Raw genomic sequence first — 21,846 nt, 5'->3', positions numbered from 1 at the left:
TAACATACTCACAGCTGATGGACGAAGGTTGGGTGCACCACCAACCGAGTCATGGTTACAGTCTACCAACTTCTAAATGTCAAGGAATTCAGCAGTAGGACTACGGAAGAAAAATCCTCACGGATTTCACAACACGTCGTGTCAATCTGTATGTGAAGCATTTGTGTGCGTCTTACGTGTATCTATGTTGCGTAAAAATAACAGTTGTTAAAATAAGAGTGAGTGAGTGAGCTGGGTACAACACTGACGTGAATAGTAATTCAGTTTTATCCCAGCGTTTCCGCCTCATGCTGAGCCCACATTTGATATGGTGTTCACAAGCCAGCAATTACAATCATACATGGAGGATCCTATCTTCAGGAATTAACAATGCACTTAGATACTTGGTGTACACATTTGATCAGAAACAACTCTGGCACGTTCATGGACGTCACTCCGCACCATGAATTACGACGACGACGTCCATGACGGAATCCCCGCTCATCCACTGAGTGACCGTCACAGCGTGTTATCAGAATTTATTTGCATATAGCATCTAGGAATGACGTCATCATGACGTATCGCGTGTTTTGGAATGCGTTGACGATTCTTTCTCCGATGTTGCTGTAAAACGTTCCTTTGATTCAGTTGACAGTCTTTCAAGGTAGTCCCGTGCGTAGGTTTCATATTTCCGTGAAGGTGATGGAACTGTCGGAGACTTCGGGGGCTGCAGGTTCAAGTTAACTGAAAGTTGAAAAAAACACTTAGATACACATGTATTGCGTTTTGTATTATTAACAACCAGACCTGGATTCAACAGTTCGTATGGCTACATTTCATCTGACGTGCACTTCAACGTGTAGTCGTTGATGGGATAACTGTTACCTTCTAGGGGCGAGACACGTCCGTATACGCGGTAGGCTACTTCCAACACATTCCTCTCTCCAATATCTATTGGAGGTAAAATGCTTTACAGAAGCAAGATCTTGGTTATCTAACCAAATACATTCATTATAACATTCAAAAGCACAACCTTTTAACGCTTTCGGAATGTGTATCATCAGAGACCATATAATATAATCTATGATATGGTCTCTGGTGTCATGTCAGTCAATAATGTCTGATGCTGACCCAATATTGAATTATACCATGTGTTCCCTTGCCTGTGTTCCCTTGCTTGTGTTTCAGACAAACAGTAGACGTTCTTATATGCATGGGTTTGTCATCGATGCCATCGGGAGGGCGAATACTGTGTACCATCACTATTTGCTAATGATACATGTACATTTTAATATCACAGTCAAGGTGGTACAGTAGACACTGTTCGGTGTTTTCAATCTGTTATCATGCAAATGGTATTTTCGTTACATGTACTTACAACAGCGAACGTTTTTTATTCGGGATTCGGTTTTTTTCGCTTGTATTCTATTAACATGTAATCACAGACAGTTGCAAAAAAAGTTCTATCTTTGAAACTTATTTATGTTGTCATTGTATAGTAGGCTCTGTTGAGAATGTTTTATTGGAAGAACACCGTGTTTATCTGGTTTGTACTGGTATCATCACTAACTGATAACACTTCTTGAACACATTTCGTATGTAGTCGGAATGAACAATGGAATCGTAGCAGTCCGTTTATGCTGATGATAAAGGGTTTATCTCTTGTAAAGAATATGGTCATTTCCCATGATGCTGATGTCCTCCAAATGTTTGTAAAGTCGGTTTGAATCCAGTCGGTGATAAGAAAGACACGATAAGAATTACCACAGACCGACACACTGGTGTAAAGACACTGGTGCAAAGACACTGATGTAAAGAAGCTGATGTAAAGACACTGGCGTAAAGACACTGATGTAAAGACACTGGCGTAAAGACACTGATTTCAAGATTCTGGCGTAAAGACACTGGTTTGAAGACACTGATGTAAAGACGCTGATGTAAAGACGCTGATGTAAAGATACTGATGTAAAGACACTGGTGTAAAGATACTGGTATAAAGACACTGATGTAAAGACACTGGTGTAAAGACACTGGTGTAAAGACACTGGTATAAAGACACTGGTGTAAAGACACTGATGTAAAGACACTGGTATAAAGACACTGGTGTAAAGACACTGGTATAAAGACACTGGTGTAAAGACACTGATGTAAAGACACTGGTATAAAGACACTGATGTAAAGACACTGGTGTAAAGACACTGGTGTAAAGACACTGGTATAAAGACACTGGTGTAAAGACACTGATGTAAAGAAACTGATGTGAAGACACTGGTATAAAGACACTGGTATAAAGACACTGATGTAAAGACACTGGTATAAAGACACTGGTGTAAAGACACTGGTATAAAGACACTGGTGTAAAGACACTGATGTAAAGACACTGTTGTAAAGAAATTTATGTACAGACACTCATGTAAAGACACTGTTGTAAAGAAATTTATGTACAGACACTGACGTAAAGACACTGGTATAAAGACACTGGTGTAAAGACACTGATGTAAAGACACTGGTGAAAAGACACTGATGTAAAGGCACTGGTATAAAGACACTGATGTAAAGACACTGGTGTAAAGACACTGATGTAAAGACACTGATGTAAAGACACTGGTATAAAGACACTGATGTAAAGACACTGATGTAAAGGCACTGGTGTAAGTGAGTGAGTGAGTTAGTTGGGTTTTACGTCGCTTTTAACAATATTCCAGCAATATCACGACGGGGGACACCAGAAATGGGCTTCACACATTGTGCCCATGTGGGGAATCGAACCCGGGTCTTCGGCGTGACAAGCCAACGTTTTAACTATTAGGCTACCCCAACGCCCCGACACTGGTGTAAAGACACTGATGTAAAGACACTGATGTAAAGACAATGATGTAAAGACACCGGTGTAAAGACACTGGTATAAAGACACTGATGTAAAGACACTGGTGTAAAGACACTGGTATAAAGACACTGATGTAAAGACAATGGTGTAAAGACAATGATGTAAAGGTACTGGTGTAAAGACACTGGTGTAAAGACACTGGTGTAAAGACACTGATGTAAAGACACTGGTGAAAAGACACTGATGTAAAGGCACTGGTGTAAGTGAGTGAGTGAGTGAGTTGGGTTTTACGTCGCTTTTAACAATATTCCAGCAATATCACGACGGGGGACACCAGAAATGGGCTTCACACATTGTGCCCATGTGGGGAATCGAACCCGGGTCTTCGGCGTGACAAGCCAACGCTTCAACTATTAGGCTACCCCAACGCCCCGACACTGGTGTAAAGACACTGGTGTAAAGACACTGATGTAAAGACAATGGTGTAAAGACACTGGTGTAAAGATACTGGTGTAAAGAAATTTCTGTAAAGACACTGGTGTAAAGAAATTGATGTTAAAACACTGGCGTAAAGACGCTGATGTAAAGACACTGGTGTAAAGACACTGGTGTAAAGACACTGGTGTAAAGACACTGGTGTAAAGACAATGGTGTAAAGACACTGATGTAAAGACAATGGTGTAAAGACACTGGTGTAAAGAAATTGATGTTAAAACACTGGCGTAAAGACGCTGATGTAAAGACACTGGTGTAAAGACACTGATGTAAAGACACTGTTGTAAAGACAGGGTCAGTGTGCCTGTTTGATTCGTCTTAACTTCCATGGCTGTGAAATCTTAGACAAGGGACGCAACTCGCCACAGAGAACCGATCCGCTCAAACGACTGAGACACGACTCCTTATTAAAGTAACGATTTCAATGCAGAAGAAAGGAAGAGGGTTTACCTTTGAACAAGGGCTGTGAATTGTCTGTGGGAAATGTGGGCAGTTGGAAGAATGGAGGAAAAGAAACCGGAAACCTCGGTATCCATGGAAACAATGGTGGTCGTATGGTAGATGGAAGTGATGGCGGAAGGGACTGTAGCGGATGTGAGATGATTTGTGGGTAGGTGTCGCATCTTTGCCTCCAAACATCAATCATTCGAACCATACTCTTCTCCTGCTTCCTCCATTTAGCTCTTCTGTTTTGAAACCAAACCTGAAACATACAGACGCGTTCTTTGTATAAGCCGGACATATACAACACGCATATACAACACACATATACAACACGCATATACAACACGCATATACATGACACATGTACAACACACATATACAACACACATATACAACACGCATATACAACACACATATACAACACGCATATACAACACGCATATACATGACACATATACAACACACATATACAACACGCATATACAACACGCATATACAACACGCATATACATGACACATATACAACACACATATACAACACACATATACAACACGCATATACAACACGCATATACAACACGCATATACATGTACAATACACATATGCATATACAACACGCTTATACAACACACATATACAACACGCATATACAACACGCATATACATGACACATATACAACACACATATACAACACACATATACAACACGCTTATACAACATGCATATACAACACGCATATACATAATGCTTGTACAACAGACATAAACAACACGCTTATACAACACGCTTATACAACACGCATATACAGGATGCATGTACAACATGCATATACACAACGCATGTACAATACACATATACAACACGCATATACAACACGCATATACAACATGCATATACAACACGCATATACATGATGCATGTACAGCACGCATATACACGATACATGTACAACACGCATATACAACACACATATACATAACCCTTATAAAACATGCATATACAACACGCATATACATGATGCATGTACAGCACGCATATACACGATACATGTACAACGCGCATATACAACACTAATATACATAACCCTTATAAAACATGCATGTACAACACGTATATACAGGATGCATATAGAACATGCAAATACATGATGCATATACAACATGCATATACATGATGCATGTACAACACACACATACAACATGCATACACAACGCGCATATACAACACACATATACATAACCCTTATAAAACATGCATGTACAACACGTATATACAGGATGCATATAGAACATGCAAATACATGATGCATATACAACATGCATATACATGATGCATGTACAACACACACATACAACATGCATACACAACGCGCATATACAACACACATATACATAACCCTTATAAAACATGCATGTACAACACGTATATACAGGATGCATATAGAACATGCAAATACATGATGCATATAGAACATGCAAATACATGATGCATATACAATATGCATATACATGATGCATACACAACACGCATGTACAACACGCATATACAGGACGCATGTACAACACCCATATACAACATGCATATACAACATGCATATACACGATGCATGTACAACAGGCATATACAACAACTATGTGCGAGAAGCCTTTAAGAAATGAGTGAGTGAATTGGGTTTTACGCCTCCGTTAGCACTATTCCAGCAATATCACCAGAAATGGCCTTCACACATTGTACCCATGTGGGGAATCGAACCCGGGTCTTCGACGTGCCAAGCCAGCGCTTTAACCACTAGGCTACCCCACAGTCCCTGTAAGAAAGGCATACACTCGAAGCATATACCAGAAATATGTGTAAGGAGCAGATACAAGAAATATGTGTAAGAAGCAGATACCAGAAATATGTGTAAGGAGCAGATACAAGAAATATGTGTAAGGAGCAGATACAAGAAATATGTGTAAGGAGCATATACCAGAAATATGTGTAAGGAGCAGATACCAGAAATATGTGTAAGGAGCAGATACAAGAAATATGTGTAAGGAGCAGATACAAGAAATATGTGTAAGAAGCAGATACAAGAAATATGTGTAAGGAGCAGATACAAGAAATATGTGTAAGGAGCAGATACAAAGAAATATGTGTAAGGAGTAGATACAAAAAATATGTGTAAAAAATAGATACAAATCTAAAGAAATATGTGTAAGGAGACAGATACAAGAAATATGTGTAAGGAGCAAATACAAAGAAATATGTGTAAGGAACAGATACAAAGAAATATGTGTAAAGGAGCATATACAAAGAAATATGTGTAAGGTGTAGATACAAGAGAAATATGTGTAAGGGCAGATATAAGAAATATGTGTAAGGAGCAGATACAAGGAAATATGTGTAAGGAGCAGATACAAGAAATATGTGTAAGGAGCAGATACAAGAAATATGTGTAATGAGCAGATACAAGAAATATGTGTAAGGAGCATATACCAGAAATATGTGTAAGGAGCAGATACCAGAAATATGTGTAAGGAGCAGATACAAGAAATGTGTGTAAGGAGCAGATACAAGAAATATGTGTAAGAAGCAGATACAAAGAAATATGTGTAAGGAGCAGATACAAAGAAATATGTGTAAGGAGCAGATACAAAGAATATGTGTAAGGAGCAGATACAAGAAATATGTGTAATGAGCAGATACAAGAAATATGTGTAAGGAGCATATACCAGAAATATGTGTAATGAGCAGATACCAGAAATATGTGTAAGGAGCAGATACAAGAAATATGTGTAAGAAGCAGATACAAGAAATATGTGTAAGAAGCAGATACAAGAAATATGTGTAAGGAGCAGATACAAGAAATATGTGTAAGGAGCAGATACAAGAAATATGTGTAATGAGCAGATACAAGAAATATGTGTAAGGAGCAGATACAAGAAATATGTGTAAGGAGCAGATACAAGAAATATGTGTAATGAGCAGATACAAGAAATATGTGTAATGAGCATATACCAGAAATATGTGTAGAGCAGATACCAGGAAATATGTGTAAGGAGCAGATACAAAAGAAATATGTGTAAGGGATACAGCAGAAATATGTGTAAGGAGCAGATACAAAGGAAATATGTGTAAGGAGCAGATACAAGAGAAATATGTGTAAGGAGCAGATACAAAGAGATAATATGTGTAAGAGCAGATACAAAGAAATATGTGTAATGAAGCATATACAAGAAAAATATGTGTAAAGAGACAAATGCAAAAATATGTGTAAGGAGCAGATACAAAGAAATATGTGTAAGGAGCAGATACAAAGAAATATGTGTATGACAGATACAAAGAAATATGTGTAAAAGGAGCAGATACAAGAAATATGTGTAAGGAGCAGATATAAGAAATATGTGTAAGGAGCAGATACAAAAGAAATATGTGTAAGGAGCAGATACAAGAAATATGTGTAAAGGTGTAGATACAAAGAAATATGTGTAGGGAGCAGATACAAGAAATATGTGTAGGGCATATACAAAGAACATATGTGTAAGAGACAGATACAAGAAATATGTGTAGGGAGCAGATACAAGAAATATGTGTAAGGAGCAGATACAAGAAATATGTGTAAGGGTAGATACAAGAAATATATGTGATAAGGAGCAGAAGCAAATACAAAGAAATATGTGTAAGAAGCAAATACAAAGAAATATGTGTAAAAGAAGCATATACAAGAAATATGTGTAAGGAGCAGATACAAAGGAAATATGTGTAAAAGAAGCAATATGAAATACAAGAAATATGTGTCAGAAGCATATATAGAAATATGTGTAAGGAGCAGATACAAGAAATATGTGTAAGGAGCATATACCAGAAATATGTGTAAGGAGCAGATACAAGAAATATGTGTAAGAAGTAGATACAAGAAATATGTGTAAGGTGTAGATACAAGAAATATGTGTAAGAAGCATATACCAGAAATATGTGTAAGGTGTAGATACAAGAAATATGTGTAAGAAGCAGATACCAGAAATATGTGTAAGGTGTAGATACAAGAAATATGTGTAAGAAGCATATACAAGAAATATGTGTAAGGTGTAGATACAAGAAATATGTGTAAGAAGCATATACCAAGAAATATGTGTAAAGGTGTAGATACAAGAAATATGTGTAAGAAGCATATACCAGAAATATGTGTAAGGAGCAGATACAAGAAATATGTGTAAGAAGCAGATACAAGAAATATGTGTAAGGAGCAGATACAAGAAATGTGTGTAAGGAGCAGATACAAGAAATATGTGTAAGAAGCATATACCAGAAATATGTGTAAGGAGCATATACAAGAAATATGTGTAAGGAGTAGATACAAGAAATATGTGTAAGGAGCAGATACAAGAAATATGTGTAAGGAGCATATACCAGAAATATGTGTAAGGAGCATATACCAGAAATATGTGTAAGGAGTAGATACAAGAAATATGTGTAAGGAGCAGATACAAGAAATGTGTGTAAGGAGCAGATACAAGAAATATGTGTCAGAAGCAGATACAAGAAATATGTGTAAGGAGCAGATACAAGAAATATGTGTAAGATGCTTTATGAAAGGCATACAAACAAAAGATACAGAAGAAAAAAAAATGTGAAACATATTTAAAGGAAGCCATCAAATGCAAGTTTTAAGTGCCGCAACAGCCCTTGGCCCCGTTCCTCAAAGCGATCGTAGCGCTACGATAGTCGTAATTCTATGTTAAAGTATGGGAGTTACGATCATCTTAGCGCTACGATCGCTTTGAGGAACGGGGCCCAGGTGAACGATATGCTATAACACCACTGTGTGTTTTGAGCGTCACGTTGGTTCTCCATCGTAACCCCTTGGCGTTCTCAGGTGTTCCCTAACGTCATGCGTGTGTTGTTCGCTAAAAGAACTGCAATTTGTAACGTCTCTAGTTTATACTTCAGGTCGGTGGGAACCCTGAGGTGGCTTCCTATAAACCAGTACTAGAAACGTTTGTCATACATTTACAACCAATCTGAGAGGCAGATAACCGTAACTAGTCGAATCTCGGATCTAGCAATCGTCAGAGTCTGGTACGCCTAAGGAGCACACAACTACAGCATAAACGACTACAGCATAAACGACTACAGCATAAACGACTACAGCATAAACGACTACACAATCCGTGCCTTCCATAAAACAGCATTCAACGTTGGTTGTTCCATTGTAAGACTGAATATTCCTGTCAATGAAACCCTAATTATTCAGGTTTACGTGTGGCTACAGCTTTAATGCTGTCTGTAGATATAACCTTTGCAGTTTAGGTTCTAATGAACTTACAAATTTTGAAACACACACATGAGACCTATTTGAACTAAATTGTAAGCTTGTTGCTAACTGCAGAAACTGGTTTAGTTCCTAAACCGCATTGGGACATGAACACGCGGTGAACCTCAAGCACCCTTGAAGCACCTATTAAATCTCTGATCCCTAAAATAGGGTATTATTATCCGTGTCGGGAGCTTTCTCCACATTCCAAACACACCAGCATCAATTGAACTCTACATCACTGTTCTACATCGACGTAACGGGACGTTTAACAAACCAGACACTAAACATCGGGTATCGAATCTCTTCTTACAAAATGGACTAATCCGATTACGCCGATGCGAGATCTCGGCGTGATTTCGTCAAATCCGATAGACATTGTCTCCATTGAGTTAGAAAATCGGGGCTTTTTGAAGAAACTACAAATAATATTTCTAGAGGATTTGTTAGCGAGAAGATCAGTTGTAAGCCGTCTCATGCTGCAAGGGTGGTGTGTTGTGAGGAAAGGCACAGCAGGGGGGGTCTATTCCTGTTCCAAACCAGCGGCAGAATTAACAGGATGATGACAAAATGACACAACGACAGGAAAAGTTCATTCATTTCGTATTTTTAACGAATAGTAATTCTTCAAAAAAGATGAATATTTGCGAAAATTTAATCCGATTACTTGATATTTTTGGCTAATGATTTTCTTATTAATTTAAAATGTTGTTTTTACCCAACAGCACGTTATAAATACACAATGCCGTTTAGAAAGTGGTCAAAGGTAACACATACTATATCTGGGATTATACTTTGCACGTTGATTTGCAGCACCGGGCATGCGTGTACAATAAACTATTTGTTGCGGTAATGACAGAGAACTAAGTATTTTTCAAATATTATCGGAGACATAATCCAAGGCAAAATAAGTCATAAGCGGGATCTTCATGACATGATCCTGTCTGACATGATTGGTTCGGGTTAGGTTTAAAATTTGATGCACCAGAGACAAAAATGATGTCCGATGCCATTCCCTAATTTGACTTATACCATACGTCCCCGAATCATTTCAGGTGAACAAATGACTAGACGTAGCATATGTTTATGACGGGTGCCACAGGTGGGGCATGATACGCTCACCTTATCGCAAACACTATTTCATAGTGATTCGTAGCTCTGTGGTCGTATCGCATGGTGACAGTCACTGGATTGTCTGGTTCAGACCCGATTTGTTTACAAACAACATCATACAGCTGTAATATTGCTGGAACTAATATCTGCTCATGATATAGTCACACTTGTACAATCAACTCTGCTCTTGGCAGAGATTTCTTATGAATGTGGGAAGGGTTTTGTTGCTTCTATTTAGTTACACGCGATTCAGAGAAGAGTGATGGTAGCAGGATCTTCATGCCATGATCCTGTCTGACATGATTGTTCCTGTCTGACATGATTGTTCCTGTGACATGATTGTTCCTGTGACATGATTGTTCCTGTGACACAATTGTTCCTGTGAGGGTGTCAGCGCCCTGAATGTCTTGCTTCGTGCAAATCACCAAAACAATATGGCGGAACGAGCATAGCATACATATATGTGGCTTCGACAATTTTGCTATCGTTAAGATATAAACACCAGATTTTCATAAGTCCACATTTGTATTCTAGCCGAAGCTTGTCCTTGATCAAGTGTGCTGGGACTGCTCGAAACTGCATCTGTAAGTACGTATATGCCTGACCTCCTACGAGATGTTAAAACAAACTCCTCCCGCAAGTGAGTGAGTGAGTTTAGTTTAACGCCGCTTTTAGCAATATTTCAGCTATATCACGGCGGGGGACACCAGAAATGGGCTTCACATATTGTACCCATGTGGGGAATCGAACCCGGGTCTTCAGCGTGACGAACGAACGCTTTAACCACAACGCTACCCCACCGCCCCCCTCCCCAAGTAAACTGAGTCATTCTCCCTCTTCTACCCTGCCACATTTCAGAAAAAACCAAAAAACCCAAACATTTCCACCGTGCATGGGCAAGATTTTAATCACATGAAGAAACGTCTTAAGCCGATAGGATCAGGGTGAGATAAAATATCTGTCACGAGTTATCCAGTAACATGCTTTAATAAAACCAGATGATAAACCTGTATTACGACGCTTTCCACAAACCCAGCTAGTCTTGAGACGCTAAGCAAGTATTTGTCGCGAGTAATCGGATTTGTGTGTGGTTATAACCTTTCATTAATAATCGCTTGTTTACTTGTGGAGATTTGTGTTGGTCGGAACTAAACAAGCTACCCACTTGTTGTATAATACTCCCATTGTCCTGAAAACACATACATCTTGATACCTAGATGAAGAAAGTAATAACCTCAAGATATAATGCGCCATGAAAGGCGTCAGATTGTGGCATGTCGGTTAATGAAGGGGAGGAGCTTTAGTTAAGAATTTCAGATTTTTTAATTTCCGCTTACAATTTCAACCTTTCCATACCAAGAGGTTCCATAATATTGGTATGTTTTTATACTAATACACATGGATTATACAAAGAAAGACTGTGTAATTGTGTAATTATGTTTCATATCTTTGCGAAATTGTGGAGTTATGTTTCTTATCTTAGTAGTTTACAAAAGCAGAAATCTACCTGATAAAAGATCGAAGCTGTGCTCTGATTTGAAGATTTTCGTATTCTTTTTTAAGTTTGAGCTGGAATGACCGAAAAGAACATATTTTAAATCAAAGCCTTTAACAAACTTTAAGTAAAACAAATCTTGTTTGATCAAGTCATAATCGGGGCAGACAAAGACATAATGTAGATTGTCTTCAGTATTGTAGCCACAGTTACACATTGTGCTCTCAGCTATATCTATTAAATGTGTCGGCGTTGAGATCGCTGCAACCAAGTCGGAGGCGGGAGTGAATGATTTGACAGAATCGTGAACCGTAGTTAAGGTCGAAGTAATTAATTTGTTATAGTAACGTTGTCCTTTTTTAATCTCTTTTTAAATTCGCCAACGGATAGAGCGTTTGTACTCTCAGAAGGTTGAGTATTCCAGATATTGACTGTGTCAGGAAGAAATGAGTTGGCATAGTTACTAGTTCTACAATTAATACTTTGGAAGTTTAGATGGTTTCTTAAATTATAAGTGGTTGAATCCCATATTTTATTTGGTAAGAGAGATGACAAATTAGGATGTTTCATAATACATTTTGTCTTTCAAAGCCCAATATTTTTCAACTTCTCACAAACCTTTCCTCATGTTACAATCCAAGGCTCAAGGACGACTTATATCCTTGATATTCATGATTCATGTTTTATTAAAGAAATCGCACCCCTGGTTGTATGTGGCGAGTGAAGATCATTAACCTCCCAGCTGGTAGTACATGGTCGCCTGAGCTGATCACTCGGCCAAACAACTCCTCTCAAAGACCATGACATGTGTTCAACCAGCTCTACTGATAGCATAACAATTGTAAAGCCCCAGTCCGCATTGTCCGTCCTTATTTTAGTTGTATTCCCGGAGCCCCCTAATCTGTTCCTAATTAGTCTCTCGTTGGCCAATCAAGGGAGGCAAATTGCAAGGTGGCGCTCTTGAGGTCACGTGATGTCAGCGGGAGGCGGTCCACAGTGAATGCAGTTTCGGGCTCGAGTGATTTTTAAATGAGCCAATAATTATCACAATTACCCATATAACTAGAAGCCCCTCGCTAGTCAATACACGGACAATGTTTGGAGAATGGCCTGAAAACTATCCCCGACCCCCTTTGGTGCCCCACCCCCAGGCAAACTGATCTTTGGGGCGGGGACGTGAATAGCGAACGAGATTTAAACACTTCATTAAACAAGTGATAACAGCGACCTGGCTCTCAAGAAGGCTTAATCAAAGGTGCCGATTACCAATTACCAGGTAGCAAACAAAGAACCCAAGGTATGATGAAGTGAAGACCTTCATGCCCTTGTTGTTCAATACACATGGACATTGTTGCATATCCACATCAGATCACTGGATACATTGTATTTCTTACTCCGTGGGGACGTTATTCCCCTATTTAGGCTTAACACACCGCTATATTACATGATGCATTCATTCTAAAAAGGGGCGTGTACAGTGTATTGGTTTTGAATATTTTTCTAACGCTATTAAAATGTCATTTTATCTATGGCACGTTTTAGCGGCCTTTCCTCTACAAGTAACAAAGAAGTAAGCAAAATGGGTACCCGGTGGAATAAAGTCATGTGACTATAACCTCCTAGCGCCTGACAGGAGGCTTGGGTTATCCGACGTAATAATGTTTCCCTCCTATAGGCCAGAACTTTGCAATTTGCAAAGCCTCCCTTGGTTGCCTATAGTGATCCTATGATCGTTGTAACGAACCCCGTATTCGGGTAACTGATGTGTGCCCCCCAAACACGTGCCGCGTGGTTTCCACAGCAGCGTTACGACCATCACAACATGCGTCTCATCTTTGCGCTGCCGGGAACTAACATGTCAGGAATACTAAACTGATGTCTACACCAGGGTAAGTGCCAACTCACGAAACACATGTACACTTGATGACCTGAACCAGCCTGACCTAATGGTGGCCCGGGAACCCCCTGCCAGCAAGAGGCGACTTAGGGGATTGGATGGTCAGTGTCCGGGACTTCGTAGACTGCTTGCATTCCCAACCGCTGGGTTGTCTGGCCCAACGTACATGAACAGATCACTAGGTTGTCTGGCTCAACTTACATTAACAGATCACTGGGTTGTCTGGTCCAACTTTGACATCAACAGACTGCTGGGTTGTCTGGCACAACTTACATTAACAGATCACTAGGTTGTCTGGCTCAACTTACATTAACAGATCACTAGGTTGTCTGGCTCAACTTACATTAACAGACTGCTTGCATTCCCAACCGCTGGGTTGTCTGGCCCAACGTACATGAACAGATCACTAGGTTGTCTGGCTCAACTTACATTAACAGATCACTGGGTTGTCTGGTCCAACTTTGACATCAACAGACTGCTGGGTTGTCTGGCACAACTTACATTAACAGATCACTAGGTTGTCTGGCACAACTTACATTAACAGATCACTAGGTTGTCTGGTCCAACTTTGACATTAACAGACTGCTGGTTGTCTGGCTCAACTTACATTAACAGATCACTAGGTTGTCTGGTCGAACTTTGACATTAACAGACTGCTGGTTGTCTGGCTCAACTTACATTAACAGACCGCTGGGTTGTCTGGCTCTACTTACATTAACAGACTGCTGGGTTGTCTGGCACAACTTACATTAACAGATCACTAGGTTGTCTGGCTCAACTTACATTAACAGATCACTAGGTTGTCTGGCTCAACTTACATTAACAGACTGCTGGGTTGTCTGGCTCAACTTACATTAACAGATCACTAGGTGGTCTGGCTCAACTTACATTAACAGACCGCTGGGTTGTCTGGTCCAACTTTGACATTAACAGACTGCTGGGTTGTCTGGCACAACTTACATTAATAGATCACTAGGTTGTCTAGCACAACTTACATTAACAGATCACTAGGTTGTCTGGTCCAACTTTGACATTAACAGACTGCTGGGTTGTCTGGCTCACCTTACATTAACAGATCACTGGGTTGTCTGGTCCAACTTTGACATTAACAGACTGCTGGGTTGTCTGGCTCACCTTACATTAACAGATCACTGGGTTGTCTGGTCCAACTTTGACATTAACAGACTGCTGGGTTTTCTGGCTCAACTTACATTAACAGATCACTGGGTTGTCTGGTCCAACTTTGACATTAACAGACTGCTGGGTTGTCTGGCTCAACTTACATTAACAGATCACTAGGTTGTCTGGCTCAACTTACATTAACAGACTGCTGGTTTGTCTGGTTCAACTTACATTAACAGACCTCTGGGTTGTCTGGCTCAACTTACATAAACAGATCACTAGGTTGTCTGGCACAACTTACATTAACAGACTGCTGGGTTGTCTGGCTCAACCTATATGAACAGATCACTAGGTTGTCTGGCACAACTTACATTAACAGACTGCTGGTTTGTCTGGCTCAACTTACATTAACAGATCACTAGGTTGTCTGGCTCAACTTACATTAACAGATCACTAGGTTGTCTGGCTCAACTTACATTAACAGATCACTAGGTTGTCTGGCTCAACTTATATTAACAGACTGCTGGGTTGTCTGGCTCAACTTACATTAACAGATCACTAGGTTGTCTGGCTCAACTTACATTAACAGACTGCTGGGTTGTCTGGCACAACTTACATTAACAGATCACTAGGTTGTCTGGCACAACTTACATTAACAGACTGCTGGGTTGTCTGGCTCAACTTACATTAACATACTGCTGGGTTGTCTGGCTCAACTTACATTAACAGATCACTAGGTTGTCTGGCTCAACTTACATTAACAGATCACTAGGTTGTCTGGCTCAACTTATATTAACAGACTGCTGGGTTGTCTGGCTCAACTTACATTAACAGATCACTAGGTTGTCTGGCACAACTTACATTAACAGACTGCTGGGTTGTCTGGCACAACTTACATTAACAGATCACTAGGTTGTCTGGCACAACTTACATTAACAGACTGCTGGGTTGTCTGGCTCAACTTACATTAACAGACTGCTGGGTTGTCTGGCTCAACTTACATTAACAGATCACTAGGTTGTCTGGCTCAACTTACATTAACAGATCACTAGGTTGTCTGGCTCAACTTACATTAACAGACTGCTGGGTTGTCTGGCACAACTTACATTAACAGATCACTAGGTTGTCTGGCTCAACTTACATTAACAGACCTCTGGGTTGTCTGGCTCAACTTACATAAACAGATCACTAGGTTGTCTGGCACAACTTACATTAACAGACTGCTGGGTTGTCTGGCTCAACTTACATTAACCGATCACTGGGTTGTCTGGTCCAACTTACATTAACAGACCGCTGGGTTGTCTGGCTCAACTTACATTAACAGACCGCTGGGTTGTCTGGCCAACTTCGACATTAACAGACTGCTGGGTTGTCTGGCCCATCCTCGACATTAACAGACCACTGCAGTATAACTATCTGTTGGATGTTGTGCTGGACATATAATGTTTGAGTAGTGTCTCACCTGCACCCTTGCCTCCGTCAGGTCCACCTTATCTGCGATCTGTTCCCGGAGGGTGCAGTCGGGGTAGTGTGTGTGCTGGAACACTGACTCAAGCTCTCGGAGCTGCTCGGCAGAGAATGTTGTTCTGTTTCTTCTCTGTTTCTTGCTTGACCCACTTCCGTCGGAACTGATCCCAGCCTCGTCATCTGCTGATACAGGGAGAATATGTGGTCAAAGACATATAGCACGTGGCTGAGTAACAATACTCGCAGCAGTAGTAGTCAGCTAAACTGGGCCATGTTCCACGTTTACGTCACTATACCTACAGGTGTATGGATACCAGTAGGCTACACTGGGCCATGTTCCACGTTGACGTCACTATACCTACAGGTGTATGGATACCAGTAGGCTACACTGGGCCATGTTCCACGTTGACGTCACTATACCTACAGGTGTATGGATACCAGTAGGCTACACTGGGCCATGTTCCACGTTGACGTCACTATACCTACAGGTGTATGGATACCAGTAGGCTACACTGGGCCATGTTCCACGTTGACGTCACTATACCTACAGGTGTATGGATACCAGTAGGCTACACTGGGCCATGTTCCACGTTGACGTCACTATACCCACAGGTGTATGGATACCAGTAAGCTAAACTGGGCCATGTTCCACGTTTACGTCACTATACCTACAGGTGTATGGATACCAGTAGGCTACACTGGGCCATGTTCCACGTTGACGTCACTATACCTACAGGTGTATGGATACCAGTAGGCTACACTGGGCCATGTTCCACGTTGACGTCACTATACCTACAGGTGTATGGATACCAGTAGACTACACTGGGCCATGTTCCATGTTTACGTCACTATACCTACAGGTGTATGGATACCAGTAGACTACACTGGGCCATGTTCCACGTTGACGTCACTATACCCACAGGTGTATGGATACCAGTAAGCTAAACTGGGCCATGTCCCACGTTTACGTCACTATACCTACAGGTGTATGGATACCAGTAGGCTACACTGGGCCATGTTCCACGTTGACGTCACTATACCTACAGGTGTATGGATACCAGTAGACTACACTGGGCCATGTTCCACGTTGACGTCACTATACCTACAGGTGTATGGATACCAGTAGACTACACTGGGCCATGTTCCACGTTGACGTCACTATACCAACAGGTGTATGGATACCAGTAAGCTAAACTGGGCCATGTCCCACGTTTACGTCACTATACCTACAGGTGTATGGATACCAGTAGGCTACACTGGGCCATGTTCCATGTTGACGTCACTATACCTACAGGTGTATGGATACCAGTAGACTACACTGGGCCATGTTCCATGTTGACGTCGCTATACCTACAGGTGTATGGATACCAGTAGACTAGACTGGGCCATGTTCCACGTTGACGTCACTATATCTACAGGTGTATGGATACCAGTAGGCTAAACTGGGCCATGTTCCACGTTGACGTCACTATACCTACAGGTGTATGGATACCAGTAGACTACACTGGGCCATGTTCCACGTTGACGTCACTATACCTACAGGTGTATGGATACCAGTAGACTACACTGGGCCATGTTCCATGTTGACGTCACTATACCTACAGGTGTATGGATACCAGTAGACTACACTGGGCCATGTTCCATGTTGACGTCACTATACCTACAGGTGTATGGATACCAGTAGGCTAAACTGGGCCATGTTCCACGTTTACGTCACTATACCTACAGGTGTATGGATACCAGTAGGCTACACTGGGCCATGTTCCACGTTGACGTCACTATACCTACAGGTGTATGGATACCAGTAGACTACACTGGGCCATGTTCCATGTTGACGTCACTATACCTACAGGTGTATGGATACCAGTAGACTACACTGGGCCATGTTCCATGTTTACGTCACTATACCTACAGGTGTATGGGTACCAGACCGTCTATTCGATGAGCGAGAACGTTTTCCACTTTGCTACCTCCCTTAGTACGAAAGTTTAATGATTCTATCAAGACTCCTAAACAGGAACTCGAACTTAAGTGAAATGCAGCCAGTCCAAGAGGTTATAATTAACTATATATACAAGGAAACGTCACACCCCTGTGACAGTATTATATATATCATATAGCATATAACATATACCATATACCATATACATATAGTGTATAGCATATACTGCACGTATATAGTATGTAGTATATATCATATAACATATAACATATAGCATATAGTATACCGTATATTATATATAGCATATAGTATTATAAATGTGGTCAGTTTGATTTTTGAAACACTTTTCTCTAATTTACATGTCCCATAGAATTTGATAACTCCGTGCTTCATGCTGTTTCTTCTCGATCTTCAACGACTCCATGATCACGTTTAATAATTAAAGGAAAACTGAGTTAATACACACGTTTGCGTGAACGTAATATGAGAATACTGTTTTAGTTAGAAAATGTTTTGGATTGTTTAAATCTCCCTGAAACGGATGGTGCAGTCAAAGCGTTCCAGTGTCGTCACAATAGCCAGATTGTTATGTTTATTAAAATTACTTGCTAAATATTACACGTGTTTCTGCTGTCAGTGAAACTGATACGAGCATGTAATTATAGACAACCCCCTTATACTGATACCTCTACACAATGCACTTGTCCTGAGGGAATACCCCGCAACGTCCGGCAAACTGAGATACATTATATTCCAAATATTCCCATATTTCTTCTATGAAAACATGTTCAGCTTTCAGTTGCAATTCGTCAAGACTGAAGTAAACAACATGGGTTTAGCAAAACGTCTGTAAATGTACAGGTAAGTGCACAGGTAAATATATACAGAGCATTAGAGCTTATCGTCAACAAAATGAGTGAATAAAGACAATGTAATTACTGGAGTAATCTGGTGTAATCAATGTATATAATTGTTACTTTGTATCTGACGACTGTCACTGTCGTGACGTTTAACAAAGTATATATATAATTGTTACTTTGTATCTGACTACTGTCACTGTCGTGACGTTTAACAAAGTATATACTAATATATAATTGTCACTTTGTATCTGACGACTGTCGCTGTCGTGACGTTTAACAAAGTATATACTAATATATAATTGTTACTTTGTATCTGACGACTGTCACTTTCGTGACGTTTAACAAAGTATATACTAATATATAATTGTTACTTTGTATCTGACGACTGTCACTTTCGTGACGTTTAACAAAGTATATACATAATTGTTACTTTGTATCTGACGACTGTCACTGTCGTGACGTTTAACAAAGTATATATGTAATTGTTACTTTGTATCTGACGACTGTCACTGTCGTGACGTTTAACAAAGTATATATGTAATTGTCACTTTGTATCTGACGACTGTCGCTGTCGTGACGTTTAACAAAGTATATACTAATATATAATTGTTACTTTGTATCTGACGACTGTCACTTTCATGACGTTTAACAAAGTATATACATAATTGTTACTTTGTATCTGACGACTGTCACTGTCGTGACGTTTAACAAAGTATATACTAATATATAATTGTTACTTTATATCTCACGACTGTCACTGCCGTGACGTTTAACAAAGTATATACTAATATATAATTGTTACTTTGTATCCCACGACTGTCACTGCCGTGACGTTTAACAAAGTATATACTAATATATAATTGTTACTTTGTATCTGACGACTGTCGCTGTCATGACGTTTAACAAAGTATATACTAATATATAATTGTTACTTTGTATCTGACGACTGTCACTGTCGTGACGTTTAACAAAGTATATACTAATATATAATTGTTACTTTATATCTGACGACTGTCGCTGTCGTGACGTTTAACAAAGTATATACTAATATATAATTGTTACTTTGTATCTGACGACTGTCACTGTCATGACGTTTTACAAAGTATACATATATAATTGTTACTTTATATCTGACGACTACCGATATCATGACGTTTAACAAAGTATATATATAATTGATTCTTTGTATCTGCCGACTGTCACTGTCATGACGTTTTCCAAAGTATATACTAATATATAATTGTTACTTTGTATCCCACGACTGTCATGACGTTTAACAAAGTATATATATAATTGTTACTTTGTATCTGACGACTGTCACTTTCATGACGTTTTCCAAAGTATATACTAATATATAATTGTTACTTTGTATCTGACGACTGTCACTGTCATGACGTTTAAGAAAGTATATATATAATTGTTACTTTGAATCTGGCGACTACCGATATCATGACGTTTAACAAAGAATATATATAATTGTTACCTGTGTGGTAATATATGTGGATGAATGTATGGATTAGGACTTTTTAACAAGGTTATTACATAATATGGTGTAGTTATCAACTTGAATATATTCATGTCCAAATGCAATCAACAAAACCTTAGAAACAATTTCAGTCTCTCAAAACCCCTAATGCTGCTTTAGTCATCAATATGAAGACTGCCTTAATTTTTTCCTTCAGTTGTCAAAATTTGACTGATCTCCGCAGTAAGATTAACTTCTGTTATACATGTTTTACATTAAATACAAATATGTTGAAAGAAAAACAAGTTTAGGCAACCAACATTCTGACCATTGTTTTTCAACGGGCAGATTCCGTAGATTTAGATATCGACAAATACTAAATCACACGTATCTGTTGTCGCCCTAGACGGAGGATGGATAGATAGATTTACAGGACTAAGTATGGTGTTTCACTGATTCAGCACTATGGATATTTTATTATATCAAAAGGCGAGGGGGCATGATCAATATCTTACCATCATTCGCATTAAGACTTTCATCTCTCTCAGAATTGGCGGAGGAAGCATCATCATCCTCAACATTCAAAGTGACGTCGTCATCATCAAAACTTCGTTCGGTAACATCGTCGCTGTTCTCAGTTTTCATACTGTCGGTTCAATGCCTTAACGTTGAGTATCTACAAAGTCAGCACCTTGCAGCCAATGTAGATTTAGGCGTAAAAACTGCAACCTTCCGAGGTTGGAGCTGTGGACTTGACTGGGTGGGTTAGGAAGATACGGAGGGTTAGGCAAACACGTCCTCTAATCTGATCTCTGTTTCTGATGAATGAACAAGAGCTCTATCATGGGGTTTACACCTCACTTGTCATAATACCACAAGTCGCTCCACTAATCTTTCTAATTTCTCCGAATGCTGAGAATTGTTAGAAGATTGAGATCTAGGAATGGAGTTAACAAGAGGCTTAAAATGCACCATTCTTCTTTCAGCCAATCAGATGCCTTCTCGCTCAGGGGGGCCCCAGGAGAAAACAGGAGGAGGGGGCGGGGTACAGCGTCATTCGTTGGGACAGCTTCATTAGACCAGAGGGGATTAAGAGACGGATAATTAGAGGTGTGGGTATTGGACTTGTTTGTCTGGTAATTGTTTCGTGATATTCATCCGCCGCCATGTTGGCTTTAAAAGATGTGATTGTTCAGACCAGATTTCATGGAATGGGATTTTCATCTGGGGTTGGCTCAATATTATTGAAACTGCCGTCACATTAGACACCATTAAACCGAGGTAGATACGTAATGATTTACAGTGGTTCTTCTTCATTGTAAAAAGATCTGGTGTAAGATGCTAAGTGGGCAGCTTTGTTCGAGAATGTACAATAAACTACCTTTATAACGAACGCGCTTGCAACGAACCGATGAATATATCGAACTATTTCCTGGGATGGT

At 39.8% G+C, this 21,846-nt stretch overlaps 1 protein-coding gene across 1 annotated transcript; it reads right to left on the bottom strand.

Annotated features, from left to right (window-relative positions):
* Nucleotides 1-550: 550 nt before the first annotated feature.
* On the bottom strand, nucleotides 551-21,049 carry LOC124279914 (retinal homeobox protein Rx1-like). The gene is made up of 4 exons (XM_046715796.1): nucleotides 20,920-21,049; nucleotides 16,133-16,320; nucleotides 3,752-4,004; nucleotides 551-723 (listed from the first exon to the last, which is right to left on the bottom strand). The coding sequence occupies exons 1-4, from the start codon at nucleotides 21,047-21,049 to the stop codon at nucleotides 551-553; spliced, it is 744 nt and encodes a 247-aa protein (XP_046571752.1).
* Between the last annotated feature and the right edge of the window lie 797 nt (nucleotides 21,050-21,846).

This window comes from Haliotis rubra, unplaced genomic scaffold (genome assembly GCF_003918875.1).
Source record: "Haliotis rubra isolate DU_JTF1 unplaced genomic scaffold, ASM391887v1 Scf258, whole genome shotgun sequence".
Lineage (NCBI taxonomy): Eukaryota > Metazoa > Mollusca > Gastropoda > Lepetellida > Haliotidae > Haliotis > Haliotis rubra.
This window is presented reverse-complemented; position numbering and strand designations above follow the sequence as displayed.

Bases quoted from the DNA above. Each gene is read 5' to 3' on its own strand.
- LOC124279914 (XM_046715796.1), bottom strand. From the start codon at position 21,049: ATGAAAACTGAGAACAGCGACGATGTTACCGAACGAAGTTTTGATGAT. The intron at 4,005-16,132 runs GTGAGACACTAC...TGTATGTTTCAG, and splicing joins TGACGGAGGCAAGGGTGCAG to GTTTGGTTTCAAAACAGAAG. The intron at 724-3,751 runs GTAAACCCTCTT...TTCAACTTTCAG, and splicing joins TTCACAGCCCTTGTTCAAAG to TTAACTTGAACCTGCAGCCC.